Source organism: Pelodiscus sinensis, chromosome 10, assembly GCF_052426305.1.
Source record: "Pelodiscus sinensis isolate ZL-2025 chromosome 10, ASM5242630v1, whole genome shotgun sequence".
Lineage (NCBI taxonomy): Eukaryota > Metazoa > Chordata > Testudines > Trionychidae > Pelodiscus > Pelodiscus sinensis.
Genome location: NC_143061.1, coordinates 51,049,107 through 51,065,456, shown reverse-complemented (window position 1 = coordinate 51,065,456; position 16,350 = coordinate 51,049,107). Strand labels below are relative to the sequence as shown.

The 16,350-nt window shown below is 47.4% G+C and overlaps 1 protein-coding gene across 15 annotated transcripts in view; it reads left to right on the top strand.

The window, feature by feature from the left end:
* Positions 1-12,517, top strand: part of DGKD (diacylglycerol kinase delta) — a 72,258-nt gene extending 59,741 nt beyond the window's left edge. For 12 of the 15 annotated variants that reach the window (XM_075937420.2, XM_075937418.2, XM_075937417.2 and 9 more), the window contains 12 exons: positions 208-318; positions 973-1,069; positions 2,277-2,384; positions 3,170-3,283; positions 3,759-3,893; positions 7,344-7,495; positions 8,186-8,297; positions 8,445-8,537; positions 8,974-9,093; positions 9,418-9,535; positions 10,816-10,946; positions 12,372-12,517. In XM_075937420.2, coding sequence (XP_075793535.2) covers positions 208-318; positions 973-1,069; positions 2,277-2,384; positions 3,170-3,283; positions 3,759-3,893; positions 7,344-7,495; positions 8,186-8,297; positions 8,445-8,537; positions 8,974-9,093; positions 9,418-9,535; positions 10,816-10,946; positions 12,372-12,461 — 1,381 coding nt within the window. In that variant the 3' untranslated portion in view covers positions 12,462-12,517. Of the gene's footprint in view, positions 1-207; positions 319-972; positions 1,070-2,276; positions 2,385-3,169; positions 3,284-3,758; positions 3,894-7,343; positions 7,496-7,869; positions 8,298-8,444; positions 8,538-8,973; positions 9,094-9,417; positions 9,536-10,815; positions 10,947-12,371 lie in introns of those variants that run through there. The other 3 variants (XM_075937419.2, XM_075937429.2, XM_075937427.2) reach the window with 3 other exon arrangements.
* The last annotated feature ends 3,833 nt before the right edge of the window (positions 12,518-16,350 follow it).

Genomic DNA, 16,350 nt, shown 5'->3' with positions numbered 1-16,350 from the left:
CTGGCTTTCTCCTCTTTTTCAAACTTCGATGTCTGTGGTGTCCAGCACTCTAGCTGCATGTGGCTGTTTGACTGATTGAGTGTGGCTAGTTCACTTCAGAACTGGTTGGACACCACGGCTCTGCATCAGGAGCTGGGGGATGGCTGAACCGGGCATATGAGATGTGGGCCACTTTAAAAAAACAATTGTTTTTCTTCAACTTGACAGAGAGTGTTACACGGAGAAGTGTGTCATGAATAATTATTTTGGAATCGGATTGGATGCAAAGATCTCCCTGGACTTCAACAACAAACGTGACGAGCACCCAGAGAAGTGCAGGTAGCTTAGTTCTTTGGGAGACATGTTTTGGGTCTTCATTATCTGTCCAAAATTATTACAGTTTATAATCTTCTAGATGATTTACCCAGCACTTCTTGAGTCCTTCATGGCAGGAGCCTAGGGGTGCAGAGGGTGGGTGCAGGAGGGGCTCAGGGAAGGGGGTGTGGGGAGTGCAGGAGTCAGGGTAGGGGGTAAGGGGCTCAGGACATGGGATGGTACCAAGAGGGAGAGTTTATTTTCTAATTCAAGACCTTGTAGATAATTGGGCATATAGTTCTGTGGGATTCAGGATACTTGTATAGAGACAAGGTACTTCAGACAGCCTGAGGTTAATGAGTTTTCTCTGTCCTGAACAAACATTCCGCGACACCCTTAGCTCAGTGATGTGTGTGACTGATTGCATCTCCCTCCTTGGGAGCATCTGCACATATTTCCAGCAGCTCATGTTAGTGGATCATCCCTAATTCCGGTTACATTTATTTTCAAGGGCAGCCTCTTTTCAGCACACAAGGGGAGGCCATTTCCAGTGCTTGATTTTCTGCAAGAGGAGGAGTCTTGTTTTTTGGGGGTTGAGAAGTTCTCGCCGTCCGGCAGTAGAAGACAGTGCCTTGTACTGGCTGTTGTATCTCTTGTTTCTTTGTTTGCCCCTCTCAGAAGCCGTACTAAAAACATGATGTGGTATGGAGTGCTTGGGACCAAAGAGCTGCTACACAGAACATACAAGAACTTGGAACAAAAGGTTTTGCTGGAGGTGAGAGGGAAAATGCTTGTATGTGATTAAATCTCTTCTCCTCCTACCCCAGTCACTTTTTACTTTCTGGCGTCTGGGTTGGGACATTTATTTTAGCATTTATCAGTCTTTCAGCTGAAAACATGAAGCCCTTCCAGCATCTCCGTCAGTCACCTTGAATCTGACCCAGCTTGTTGATTCAAGAGAAATAGTTCCATTGTCAGCCCTTGGGTTCCTCCCTCCGCTGCACTGTTAGCACATGTCAACCCTCTGCCTGGTGGAATAGCCTGTGCTAATCTTGGGAAGATCTTCCCATTCTGCACACATGAAATCCTCTCTTATATCGGTTTGGAAAATGTTGCCTAACCCGCTGTGGAACAAAGACTTAACTCTCAGTATAGACAGGGCTTGTTACGTTTAAGGTTGTATTTCCTGTGAACACCTTTGTGCTTATCTACTCAGGTTGTCTGAAGTCATATTAATTAACATGTTCTGCAGGGGAGAGGAAGGGGGGGTTCTCCTCCAGGCTCCCCCCATAAAATCAGCTCCACCCATATGAGTTGTCAAAACGTTACCCCACTCTCAGCAAATTGGGTGAATGTTCAGAATGTGGTCCCCCCCTTGAATGTGCCCATGAGCTCCACTACATTTCTTGGGTATGGCTCAGGCTTGATTGGTGGAAACGAGAGCTGGTCTCTCTCAGACAGCACCTGCTTGTGCCACCAGAATGAACCGTCACTCCTGGGAAATTGGGTCCCTCCCTCTTGTTTCTTACACAAGGAATAAAATAGTCATTATTGCCATTTAAGCTATTGTCAACAGGAATCCTGAAGTGACGTCTTAGTTTGCCACCTCAACAGCTGCTATTCTAGGCTTCTGCAGACATCTCTCTGCACCAGATACTCTGGGCTCATGGGTTTGAGGGTATTTTTGCCACCATACCAGCTGGAGACTTGCTTTCTCTTTTTTACATAAAAGCTGGAGAGCAAGCCAGTCCTCAGAGACATGCCGGGACAGTACATGGGCATGCCCCAGCTGTTTCCAAGCCCTGATATTATGTTGTGATGATAATTCCTGGGGTAGAGAAGGCCGGTAGTCCTGGGAACTCCTTCAGTTACGCAGGCGCTGTGCTTCAGTGCTAGCCCAGTGAGTGTACCCTCAACCGTGTTCGACTGTCTTCCAACATCGGCCCAGCTGTGAATGTGGCGTTATCTTCCATTCTATGCAGTGCGATGGGCGTCCGATCCCTTTGCCCAGCCTTCAGGGGATCGCTGTGCTCAACATTCCCAGCTACGCTGGAGGCACCAACTTCTGGGGAGGCACCAAAGAAGATGACGTGAGTATTCCTGGAAGATGGTAAATGGGAATATGAGAGATTTCCTTGGAGTTTCCTGTGGAGTGCACTTGAGGCCTGACAATTGGTTTTCTGGTTGAGGCTCCTCTGTGGAGTGTGTAGCTACCCAAAAGTCAGACGTCAGCAATTTGTCATCCACGGGTTCAGGCTGGAGCTAGGTCCTTTCCCAGCCCTTCTGACTTTCATGAAATGTGCCCTGTTCCTCTCTGCTCAGAAGGCCTGCTCTAAAGCCCAGTTAAGCTTCAGGACAGTCTTTCCATGAACTTCAATGGGTTTTGCTTCAAGCTCCAAAACAGTTTTTGACCTAAAATAATGGAGATCATAGAATACTAGGGACTGGAAGGGACCTCGAGAGATCATCAAGTCCAGTCCTCTGCCCCCATGGCAGGACCAAATACTGTCTAGACCATCCCTGATAGACCTTTATCTAACCTACTCTTAAATATCTCCAGAGATGGAGATTCCACAACCACCCTGGGCAATTTATTTCATTGAGATGATTAAGTCCCATAGGAAGAACGTAGCGTAGAGGCCTGTGTGTATGAATAAGCCTTTAGCAGCCTTTGGAAGCCCATTTGGAATACTGAGGTACTTTTTCTACTTCCTGGATCACTTTACAATCCACATTGTAGCCTCATTGCTAATTATATAGAGAATAAACAGCAAAAAGTGAAAGCCCCAAGCTTCCATCTAGAGGTAGAGAAGGAAGCTCTTCTAAGAGAGAGGAATATATTCATTGAATTCTCTCTCCCCCTGTGTGTGCTTAGACATTTACAGCCCCCTCCTTTGATGACAAGATCTTGGAGGTAGTAGCCGTGTTTGGCAGCATGCAGATGGCAGTGTCACGAGTGATTAATCTACAACATCACCGGATTGCACAGGTATCTTTTGTGAGCTTCTTGGCCAACCATATACCTCCCTACCCAGAACACTTGGTTTGAAGGCTGTGATGTGTTTCTGCTTGTTTTTAATCCCAACAGGGCAGATAATGCAAAACTTGTGGCTCTTAAGCTCTCCTAGTTCTGATATAGGGTTCTATAGGGGTCAGGTCTAGTGCTCTCAGACGGTAGCGAGTATGGGGTGGTTTTCCACTGCTCACTGTGATCTAAGTCGATTGTGGCAGTTCAAATGCTAGCTAGCACAGCGATCCATCAGATACCCCCAGGCATGAGGCACTGGGGGCCAGGGCTCCTAGGGAATTTGTCCTGTGCAGGAAGAACTGTGTGTCTGAATCCTGCAGCAATTAGAAACAAGGCTGTCAGGCATAGGGAAACCTTTTGAGAGGAAATGTAGGGAACACCTCTTATCCGTTGGTAACTTGTCCTGGGACTTACTTAATGCGTTCCTTTCTCACAGTGCCGGACAGTGAAGATCGCAATCCTGGGAGAGGAGGGGGTGCCTGTACAAGTGGACGGAGAAGCCTGGATTCAGCCCCCTGGCTATATTTGGATTGTTCATAAGAACAGGGCACAGACACTAACTAGAGACAGGGTAAGAGTAACCTTCCAGTACAGTATGTGTACAAATGAGGCACCCTTTAGTGCCAGAGACACATCAGGGCAGGGTGCAATACCCTGCCTGACTAGAGAGAGAGACATACGGATCAGATGTGCAGTAGAGACTCTGTTAAATGGACACTCTCTCTCTCTCTCTCTCTCTCTCTCTCTCTCTCTCTGCTAAAAGAATATTGCTAAGTTTGCAAAATCCCCGTGCATGTGTGCTTGCTGTCTTCAATGACATGATCACATACTATTTTTTCTGCAGGACCCCTGCCTCATTCTGCAATGGATGAAGAGCTATTCAGTGTTTTGTTTTCTCCTTGTTGTTCAGTGTCTGGCTGCAGGCCTCGTTGGCCAAGTAAAGTGAGGTCTACCCTCCACTGAACGGCATTTCTCTGTCTGTCCGTCTGTAACATGATAGCCTTTGAATGCCAAATCCGATCAACTGCAGAATTTGCAGGAATGTTCTAGGCAGTGTCCAGAACCCCAGTGATTTGGAGGAAGTGGAGGCACATGGAGCCCCTGGCTCCTGGTTAGCAGACTCAGTGGTTTCAGCCAGCTCTGACGTTGACTATAGATCCAAGCCATTGATGCCAGCCGTTGACACTCCCAGCATAACAACGCTGCCCATCTCAGCGCTGCCCATCCTCCCAAAAGGGGTCGTGTTGATCTCCTGAATGTCTTCTGTCCCAGACCAAAAGATGGCAGAGTGTAGTGGGGAGGAAAGCGGGATGGGGCACAGTGAGCCAGTACCCCGTGGGAAGAATGGGGGACCCTAGTATGTGGGAATGGAGGGGCAAACAGCTCTCACAGGGCCCATGACATGGTGGAGGAGAACCAGGGAATGACAGGGCACACAAAGCCAGCATGCTAGTGGAAGAGGAATGTGTTGCACAGAGCCGCTTGCATGGAAGGAGAATGAGGCTAATGATAAGGGGGTAGAGGACAGGGCGGGACTTGGGGCACACCGAACCCATGGTAGGGGTAAAATGGGGAGCAAACAGAGCTCCAGGCATGATGAAGATGTGGGGGTGCAAAGCCCCTCACTGGGAAGAATGGAAATTACAGCATGGGGAGACTCAGAGCCCCTGGCAGATGTAGGGGAAAAGCGGTTAAATAGAGAAGGGAGAGTGGCACATAAGGAGCCTGTGGGGGGAGTAGAGGGGTATCTGTGGTGAGCTTGGCCTATAGCAGCAGCAGCAGTGTATGGCCCTCTAGTTCACAGCACACTACTCCCTCCCTTCTCTGAGCACAGAAGTGTTAACTTCCTCTGGGCTTTTCTGTGGTGCGCAGCACCTGAATGCTCACAAACATTCATCCCTCTACCTTCACAGCACCCCTCATGTTGAGAGGACCTCAGCCCTCTTACAATGGGAGCAGGCCTGCGGACAGCATGGTCAAAAGTGTCCACTCATTTTAGGTGCCTAATCTGAGACACGGAGGGCCTGATTTTTCTTCAGACTGCTTAGTATTTGTAGGACTTTCTGTACTCAAAGCCCTGTTCCCATCGGCTTCGTTTGTAGCTCTGAGTGCTTAGCCCTTCAGCAATGCCGACTCCACGGTACTAGGCAGGCCACTCACAAGATGAGGAAAGCACAGTTAATGATCGTCCATGGGAAGGTTTTTTTAAATGGGTTTCCCAGCATCAGATTGGAACTCCTGGCAAAGATGGGTTGAATCTCGTTCTCCAGGGTTACATTCAGCTGCCTTGACTATGAAACCATCTTTCTCTTCCTTCAGTCCCCTGTTTCAGTCTGTACGCACCTTCCAACTTCTGCAACAAAGCAGGGGGCCTACAGATAAGTCGTCTTTAACAGAGCAGCCCCATCCTGTAACTGAATGAAGCAAAGGAATGGTCCTGTATAAAATTAGTATGTGACCGTGTAATTAAAGGCTGTGTCATAGTGCATATGCCCAAGGGAGGGCAAACTAAGGTGGCACAGGCAACCTTAATTCTGCCATTTCCTCACTTTTGAGTGTTTGGCTTTTAACATTCTTTTAACATAATTGTGTGTCTGTGATTTCCTGAGTCTTTAAAAAAGCAAACTGGAAAAACAGTTCTAGTATTTAACACCTACATGGGTCATCAGCGAGGTTGGAAACTCCAGGTTCATCACCTAGACCTCCGTCACTTGAGCTAACAAAGTAACTGAAGCAAGAGTCGGTTGTCATCCCCTATGTGGACCGGGGCTAGACAGACACTTCAGTGGTGGGTTTCACAGATATTAGTTGGCAGCAGAGAAATGGTGAGAATAGTCTCTTGGGTTCCATTCCAGGCTCTGGATGAGTGTGTGCTCGAGTGGGTCCTGACATTTCTGCCCATTTCCCCAAGCCCCATCCTTCTGCCCCAACCACACTAACCTCCCGTGTCCCAGACATCCCCACCTCTGGCTTCTTGTCCCAGTTCTGTTCTCCTCCCCTCGCCAGGCCCGGTCTCAGCTCCTCAGGGTTTTCATCTCTGGCCCAGTCTCCTTGGCCAGTAAGTCCTTGTCTCACTTCCCCCAATCTCCTTCCCAAGCTAGTCCCTGACCCTCTCGCTTGCCAGCTCAGCTCTTTCTCCTCTGGCCTCCCGTTGTTCCACCCACCCATATTCCTTCGGCTGTCCTCATTGGCTCTCTTCCCTTCATGGGCTCCTCATCTAATTCCCCCTTCCTCCCCCTCCCCCTCAGCTCCTTGTCCCCATCTTTTTGCCTAACCAGTCCCATTCTCAGCCTCCTCTCCATTCCCTCCCTGACTCCCAGTCATATTGCCCAGCCTGTCCCAGCTCCGTCCTAGCTCCCCTCAACACCCTGTCCCTGAGGTCAGGTTCTAGCCCCACATTAGGCAGCATTATTCTCCATGCTGCTTTGCCAGCAAGGGTGGTTCGCTCCCTGCTCTCCATTCTGATACCTGGCCCCAGAGCTGCAAGTGCAGAGAAAGCCCTGCTCGGTCCCAAGGCGGAGGATGCCCTGGACGGACGTCACCTGTCGAGTTCTAGCAAGTCTCTCTGAGCATGTACAAACTGCCGTTTTTCAAAGGCTTGGCCAAATCTCGCTGGAAGAAAAACTCCTGTCCCTGACACAAAGGCCACCCAATTTCAAGTCCCTGTCCCAAAGCCTGCAATGCTGGACCTTCTCCAAGAAAAGGGGACCACAGGCTTTTAACAGGGCCCAAACAATGCATTTTCCCCTAAACTTATTCTGTACTGTTTGGACTGTAATTTCCCAACACAACAAAAGGCAGTGAGCCTCAGACAACTAGCCAGCTTGGGATGTTTCAGCCTCAATGTTAGTCAAAGTTAAAAGCAGCTGGGAACATGAGGGTCTTATAGTGGGAAGTGTCGAGCAGCCTTCACAATCGGTGGTGCTGCCAGTTCTGCCTGTGATACTGGCATGGGCAGGTCCTGTGGGAAGGCTGATGGAGATTTCCAAGGTAGTTTTGAGTGTATTTTCCATCTTTGTAGGCATTTGAGAGCACCCTAAAGTCCTGGGAGGACAAACAGAAGTGTGAGTTGTCCCGGCCCGCCTCTTTCTCCCTTCACCCAGAGATCATGTCTGAGGAAGAGTCCACCCAGATTAACCAATTTTGTCAAGCGGCAGGAGCTCTGATTCACAGGTATGACCCACTTTTCGTTTCCTGGGGCTCTCAGCCCTCCTATGGCCTCTGGATCGACTGGGCTCATGCGGAGAAGCCTGGCTATGAGTGTGGTGCTCCTTGTCCGTTCCCATTCCTTCCAGAGCGGTCAGTCTTGTCTCACCACCTGCACTGCTCCTCTGTCTCCCTGGTACTAACCTAAAGCAAAGTGTCATATGATCTGTACACGGCGCTCCCCCAGAATTTCAGTCTACACAGTGAAGTTTCTTCAGCCACATTGACCGCATTCAGGCCTGGCCCTAGCAAGCCCAGCTCCCTTCATTGCTCCTCTCGGGCCTGAGGTTGATATTGTACTTTTAAAGAGCAAAGGGACTTAGATTAATCTGTTGTTCTAGATGTTGCCGGTGAATTTGTCAGAAATAAAGCAGCTGCTTCTGGGGCGCCACAGCAGAGATTTGTGAAACACACTTGTACTCCTGCTAGTGTCCTGCTCACTGATATTAGCAGTAAGGAGAAAATATGCCGAGAAGAACACCACAAGAGTCTTCTGTCGACTACCATGTGCATGCCTGCAGCTGACATCACAACCTGTTTGTAGTCTTACTGCATAGGGTCATATTTAAACTCTGTCCTGAGTTGTATTTTGCAAAAAAGAAAGGGATGGGGATCAGCTGACATCTGTTTTTCTCTTCCTGCCTCCCCTCCCCCCAGCATTCGGGAAGTAGCCCAGTCCTATCAAGACATGGAACAGGAACTTGCTCATGCAGTCAATGCCAGCTCCAAAACTATGGACAAAGTATACGCCAAATCCAAATCAGCAGAGGTACTTCTAGGCAGTTTCTTTCTTAAACTTTACCGCTATTTTGTCACTATTTTCTTCTTGATTCATGCTTGCTTCCCCGACACCCCTATCCCTTCAGCCACTTGTGCTGTGATCTCTGGTGCTTACACATGTTTATCGTTGCCACAGGGTCTGAACTGCAGCCTTGTTGTAGAGATGGTGAATAATGTTAAAGCCCTGCATAGTGAAACTGATCTCCTGCTGGCTGGCAAGATGGCACTGGTAAGAAGGGCTAAGCAGGAGGAAAGTTTCCTTCAATCTGTTACTTCTCTGTTTTCTTACTGTGGCCATGGCATCCAGACAAGATTTTGCCTGGCCCCTGGACTCCTTTCGCTTTGGAACAAGTCAGTGCAAACTTTACCAGTGGGATTTTAGATGACTATAAGCAAATTGAGCCATCCGTTGCCTCCATTGTTCGGTAACGTTACGTATCAAACAGTGATATCCGGCTGGTTAGCTCTGAGCTCTGGTTCCTTGAGAGGGATGAAACTTAATAAAGCAAGGAAGGTCTTGACATGTGGTTCCTTCCAAAATTCAGAGCTCAGTCATTAACCAGGAGTTACCTGGTGGGAAGCTATCCCTCAGGAGACTACACATGCTGCATTCATTCACCTTGTGGTTCTCAACTCTGTATGCCTTTGTTTCTGCTCCGATGCAGCAGCTGGATCCTCCACAGAAGGAGCAGCTCCTAACAGCCCTCACAGACATGGACCTTCAGCTGAGAAAATTAGCAGACATCCCCTGGCTATGGCAGCTCATGGAGCCCAGTGATGAAGAGGTACTAACTCAGACACAGGAGCAAAACGTTTTCCTAGGTGCCCTCTTCGTTAGTTAGCTCTGCTCATCTTGCTTGAGTGTTTCCGGTGGGTAGTCGCAGGTGTGAGACAGAATCAGTTCAGAAGAAAACCCTAGAGAGTTACTGCCAGAGGTCTCTGGGTCAGCATGGACCTGACCTTCCCATTTTTCTTCGCCATCCTGACCATGAGATTGGAAGCTCTTTCCTCTCCAAAAGGGCTCTGAACCGAACTAGGTGCTACTTGTGTTCATTCGGTCTGCATGGTTGTGAGACCTAAGTCATTGATTTCCCTTTGTGTTTCTGCAGAACCAGATGCTGGATTATTCCAAACGCAGCCGCAGTGGCAAATTTCGACTGGTGACCAAGTTTAAAAAGGAGAAAAACAACAAGAATAAGGAGACTCGTAGCAGCATGGGACTGCCTGGTACCAACTGGCTGTATATCCACTCTGTGTATCTCTGAACCTCCTGTTTGTGCACACACACTCTGCCCCTCCTCTGCCTGGGTCTCCATTTTGTGTCTCTCTCCCTTTCTCACGTGTTACACTCATTCTGTTTAGTGTTTCCTTTGCTCTTGGCAAAGTAGCTTTTTCTCTCTCTGAACCGTAACACCCTGCACTCAGTGGATATTCCCACAGACAGACTGGCGGCACCCTCCGAAGAGGTCTCCCGAGACTTGGACTGTTTTCTGCCACATCTTGGGAGGGCTGTGCAAGTGAACCTGAGAGGCTTGGGTTTTTCAAAATCAAAATGACTGTGGGGCTCAAGTCCGCATAACTCCCCTGCTGATGCTCCTTGATGTGGTTAATGATTGTTGTCTCATTGATTTGCCCCCAGGGTTTAATCAAGTTTCATGTCTAATTGGCTGGGGATCCTGCATCACCACAGGTGCACTCCAGTATGATTAAAAACTGGCCTATGAAATCAACACGTTGACAGTGGTATCAGGACACTTTCTCTCCACTTGGCTTAGTTGATTTTTGGTTCAGATTCTACCTATGAAGACTCGCTGCCTCTAAAATTCGGGAGTACTATTCTGTGGGATCATGGGAACTGTCCTCTCCCATGGAATTGTGGGTCCTGTCATTCTTTTCTCCTTGGCATTCTCTCTCCACTCAGATTGTGGGGACTTCGCTTGGTTCTCTTATTTAGAGACTAGTCAGGAGAAATGGAGGTCTGCCTGTGTTCATTGCCCGCCCTCTCCTGTATCAGAGGGAGAGGTTACCATCTTGTCTATAAAGCACTCGGTTGGCTGGGAATGTAAAAAGACATAAGTGCCAATATGCACTGCGTACTCTAAAAACACAATAGAAAACTTCCCCTGAGCTGGATTCTCTCCTAAACATTTTGTGTTTTCATTTTTAAACTGAAGAAAATGGACTTACTTTTCAGACATGGTGGTAAAGTTTCAGTTCCAGCAAGACCGTAACTGGACATTGACATAAGCAGACTTCCACGGGTCATTGCATCTAGTCTCCTCTTAAGAGAACAGCTCTGATGTTAATCTGGCCTCCTTCCTTGTTTGAGATTGTAACTCCTGCTGTAAGTTTTCCTCCCCCTCTTGTATGGGGTTGTGGTCCTGCTTGACATCCTCCCTTGGTGTTACTTTTGGGTTTGGGTTTGGACACTGTCGGTGTTCTTTCTCGCTCTCTTTCCTCTGGGCTCCTGGGTACTCAATGCACTCCTGCTTTTCCATCTCCGACAGTTCACCTCTGGGGAACGGAGGAGGTTGCGGCCTGGCTTGAGCATCTCAGTCTTTGTGAGTATAAAGATATCTTCATCCGGCATGACGTCCGGGGCTCTGAGCTCCTGCATCTCGAACGGAGGGACCTCAAGGTACTTTCCTGATCCACTCAGCAGCCATAGCCAGCTGCACCTGCATGGCCGCCTGTGCTGAATGTGCTTGGAACTGGCCTGCTGCATGCCATCCATGTCCAGGGGCTTTGGCTAGATAAATGGCTTCATCATAGCCTCATTGTACTCTCTTCTCAGGTCACCCAATTACAATTTATAGTAGCAAACTAGCATAAAGAGTCAGCCATTAGCCTACAGGCTGGCAGGCTGCCTCTTTCCCAGTTTCCTAAAGTTGTAGCCCAGTCCAACATCCAAGCCTAAGTCATCGAGAATCTTTATTTCTGAGCATTGTGGAGCAGAAGGAGTTCAGCATTCAGCCCATTGCGTTCACTTTTATCATAGTTGAGACAGTGGACAGAGACCTGTTACTTGTGCTGCTTGTGGAATAGCCAGTCATAGCCTTACAGGAGAGAAAACAGTAGTGCAGTTTAGGGATGTTTGATACCGGGTAATTGAATACTCATGTAACCACATATAATCTTAGTGGTTACACGACTCTTCAGTAGTCCCTGAGGGCAGGGCTGGCAGCCAATGTGCTGGCCCCATTCCTGCGGAGCCCCCTGCCACCGCAAGCTGCTGCCTCTGTATCAGAGTGCGGGGTGGCAGGGGGAGCCAGTCTGAAAACCAGCTCCCTGCACAGACCAGCTAAAGTGATACAGAGGCAGCGGGGGTGGGGTAAAAGGAATGCGTGTGGTCAACAAAATTAACCAGTAAGCTCAGGCTTGTCAGTTAATCGTAGTTGACTATACGTTGATGACCCTAGTGCAGATGAACTCTGCAAAACCTTGCAGCACTACTCCACTTACCAGGAGAAACTTTTTCTGGGAAGGAAAGTTAAGAAGAACTGTCTCAGACCATGTGACACGAGTATTTGTGGCCCATGGATTTTGTGAGATAAATGAATGCCCATAGAATTTTCATTTGTGACTTGCCTCTGCTCTGTGTGTACAGTGGCTACTGTGATATGAGTGATAATATGGTTCCTATGCATGATCTTCAACTCTTTCCCATGATTTCTGTGCGTGCTATCTGAGTGTTCCCATAGGTACTCTGTGTTATCTGTGCCTTGTTGTGTTTTTTACCTGTGTGTTTTGTGGCTGGCTGCTGACTTAGTCCCTTGGGATATATATAGTCCTTTCTACACCTAGTTTGATCACCTGGTTAGCCATGTACTTTGCAACAGTGGCTCTGGCCATATGGTTTGCAGTGGTAGCTAGCCACTGCTTTGTTCCAGCTCCATGGTTGCTGATTACTTGTCATGCTCTGGTAGGTGTTGGATGCTTGGTTTTAACTTCCTATATTGTTTCCTTCTCTTGTTTGTGATTGGCTGATTAGTATGTAACTGTTGATAGGCTGGCTAGCTTTTTTTTCTGTGATCTAAGATGCATTTTTTCATCTTTTTTCCAGGATCTGGGAGTGACCAAAGTGGGTCACATGAAGAGGATCTTACACGGGATCAAGGAGCTGAGCCGGAATACTCCTGTCAGCGAGGTTTAGCCTCTGTTTTCAGATCTTGTGTCTACCATTCCCCCTAACTTCTGCACAGCATTCACCTCAGAACGGTCTGTACGGATAAGCTAACGGATAGCTGTTCGGAGTTCATATCTGCCAGTCATGGTGCTACCATTTTTATAAGGGGGACAGCTGCATCCAATCAGAGGCACCTAATCTGCTTAGGGCAGGTGGAGCCTCCCAGAAGAGAACTTATCAGCCATTGGAAGAACCCTATCCTTAAACATGGAAAGGCTTAGTTCTGCTGACAACACAGGACTCCTGACAATTACAACATAGCTACCTTTTAGTGTGTGATTTTCATCATATTGGAATTATTCAGGGCAAAAGATATATTGGCCAGTCGTAGTCCAGGAGTGTCTGGCAGCCTTTTCGGGCCTGAGACTGTTCCCACTTGTCTGTATGTCACAGCTGTATCTGATCTTGCTCAAGAGGGCAACCCTTGTCTTTCTGGCCTATTGCAGCCGCATTCTGGATACATCCTTCAGTTGCATGTGACCTGCAAGAGAAGCTCAAATCCTGGGCAGTCCCGCCCGTGCCAGTAATTCTCTCTGTCTCTCTCACTTTTGCCCGGCAACAAACAATGCACGTGGTTGCAGCCTTTTGCACCATCCTACAGCCTCACCGGGGGCCTGTGTGTCATTCTGCTTCACCCAATCACTGTGGTGCAGCCAAATTCACAGCCATTCTCGCTGGGTGAAAATTCCAGCCAGCCAGTCTCAGAGGACATTCTCTGGCTAGCCCTTGGTGATAGAGCCAAAATTTGACAGGCATTTCGCATATTAAATCACTCTTTCACAATGATGGTAGACTATGGGCCAATTTCATCCCTAGTGCCAACTCGTTTGAATTCAGAAGAATTCTCCTGAGAGCTGTTTGGGCCCTGAGTCTGCAGTCTTGTTTTCTCTTCGGTTCATGTCTACCTACATATCTCCCTGTCTAACAGAGAATCGGGGTTTGCTTATGCAGAGCAGGGAGCAGGCTGTGCCTGCTTGATTCCCATAGCAAAGCATTGTAGGGAGGAGCAGAAGGAGGAAATTTGGCAGCTCTGCCCCCCATAGCTTCTCCCTCCTTACTTTGCATTAGCATCCTTTTCTACACTGATTTTTTGTTTCTTATTAGTACAAAGCCCGTTTTGCTGCATAGGATCCCCTTGTGCATGGAACAAATAAGAATCATGACCGGTTTTATTTCCCAAAGCTCTCTTCCAGCTGCTTTCATTAGCTGTGTGGACACTGATCAAGACCTGTGTGACTAAGGGGAGCCAGGGGAGAAAATGAAGGGTATTGCTGCACTTTTTCATTCTTTCTGACAATAAGCAAGTGGCACGTGCTTTATGGCATCTGCAAATGTGTGTGTTGGTAGCAGCGTGTACACATGCAGGGAGACACCTCAGGGAAGAGAACCACCATGGGATAATTCTGAAGGAAGGTGCAGCAAGGAAAGAGGGGATCTCTCTCTTTTTTTTTTGCTCAGATTGTGGAAAAAAGCCACAGTTCTTGCTGATTCTGCTTTTTTAAGACAGCGTGTCCGTACCGTGCTTGCATTACTTAGTTCTGTATAGATTACGTTTTTGCCTCAATGGAAACGGCTCCTCTGTATTTTTTTCTAACGAGACTGGAGGTGTGGTCCTAGCAGTTCCCCTCCTGTTCAAAGATGCTCTTTAGAACTGTAGCTTATCCTAGAAGGACTGACAGTCACAGGTGCATCTGCTTTTGGCAATGTGTCCATTTTGCCAAGGAGTTAAACTTTATTTCTGTCTGTGAATCACAAAAGACATCTTTTCACTGGGAATTTTTCAAATACACTCATCCCAGTATCAATCTCCATTGCATTAACTATGCTCCTGCTAGACTCCCGTGGGGATGGCGATGCACACGCTGCCTTCTTTTAATAGAGAATGGGCTGTTATATTTGTCCCGAGTGCCTTTGGATGTGCATCAGATCCATATCTAAAGAGAGGATGAACCACCATGCCATTGGGAATAATTCCACCTCTCTACAGCTCAGGCACTGGGCCTACAGTGGGAGCGCGGGTGTCAGTCATCACCCCGTGAGCTAGGTCATCAGGTTCTAGCTTAACTGTTCGGGATTGCCCCTCTGGTATCTGATAAGCTTTATGGAGGAAAGAAAATGGCTTGGTCAACTCAGGAAAAATAGACTGAAAAAAATGTCACCGCTACTTTACCAAAATCAAAACTCTCCTGCCCAGTCAAGCGAGACACCCACTCGGGAGAAGTTACAACTCCATGCGTCTCTTGTACACGTTCAGATTGACACGTACTATTGTCAAGGTCCTTCAGTTGAATGCTACTGTTGTCAAGGCCTCAGGTCACTTCTCCCTGATCTCTCCACGCCCCAGCAGTGATTTGGGAGCGGAGGAGCAGTGTTTTACGGTGGCAAACTGGTCATGTGGTTTCTGTTACCAGCCATGGATTTTCAGTGCCTAGGTTACCAGGCATTGCAGTGGAAACGTATTCCTCAGTGACAGATTCTGCCCTCCCGCCCTGTTTGGGGCTTGCATGCGGTTATGGGTTAGAGTAGAATTTGCCCACTAGCTGCTCAGGATTGTCCCAGTCTGGGTCTTGTGGGTGAGGGGAGGGTTTTTATTAATAACGGGGTCTTACCTGTTTTGCTGGAGTTCCTTTACAGTGCTTAGAGTATAAGCATTTGACCAAGAGCAGCATGTGCCAGCTGTTCAGTGTAGGTGAAGTGGGTTATTTATTGTGTTTTGTTCTAGTGGAGATTTGTACTCTGTACCATGAAGACTTGGTAAGTGTATGTTTTACTAGAGAGAGCCCATCTCTAGGAGCGAGCCTCTGCAGCCAGGAACCTCACAGACTGTACAGAGCCGCTTAATCCCAGAATTTCGTGGAACACTCCTGACTCCTATTCAAAGCTTCTTTTGTTCTTATGTTTGTATTATTTAAAGATTCATATCTGAGCTGCGTGATAAAGTGGAAGACCGTTTACACAACATTTTTTGTAACTTCAGAAACGTGTGTACTGTAAAAAAGAAAAGTGAAAAATAATATTGTTTAGAAGGCTGTCAGCAGTAATCGCATGTCTGTATCGCTGCCCACCAACCATTGTTCCTCAGGGGTGTCCGCACCATTCTTGCGATCCTGTCAGAAGCATAGGGAAGCACCTGGATCCCTGTACAGGCTTGGAAAGAAGGTTTTGTGCCTTAAGAATGGGACCTGCTCCCCTCCTATTTATTATCGTAATTTATACAGTGATTGCCATGGAAATGCCTCTTGTATTTATGTACATAGTTTGCTGTTGATTGTTGTAAATAAGTTGTTCTTGTATATAAAGCAAACCTGGTTCTGATCTTCTGAAAAATAATTCCTCTTGTGGTGGTGTTTTCATCGTATAAATGGGTTACAAAGTCCACCTAATGCTTCTTTTCCAACAAAAATAGGGTTGCCAGATGGTTTCAACAAAAATACCGGACACACTTGACATTACATCACAACTTACATTACATCTTACTTAGAAAATACCGGACATTTATGTTTTCTCAATTTGTTTCCTGAACAGAAAGCTCAAATACTGGACTGTCTGGTTCAAAACCGGACATCTAGCAACCCTAAACAAAAAGCTTTGCTTTGGGAGGATGATTAGCTTCGAAAGCTCAGAGGCTTCAAAGCTGCTTCCAAGGCTGGGGAATTTATATCAAGGAAGTGAAAAAATCGTAGTTCTGTTCAGTGTCCATTAACTTACAGCTCTTCCTCATCACGAGAGCTCAATCAGTGCGCTCGGGGAAATTTTGTAAATTTGAACTTTAGTAGAAAAGTTTCTACTAAAATTTGAACTTTAATAGAAAAGTAGAAAGTAGAAAGAGGAAAAATATTTCAAATGTGATGGTTCG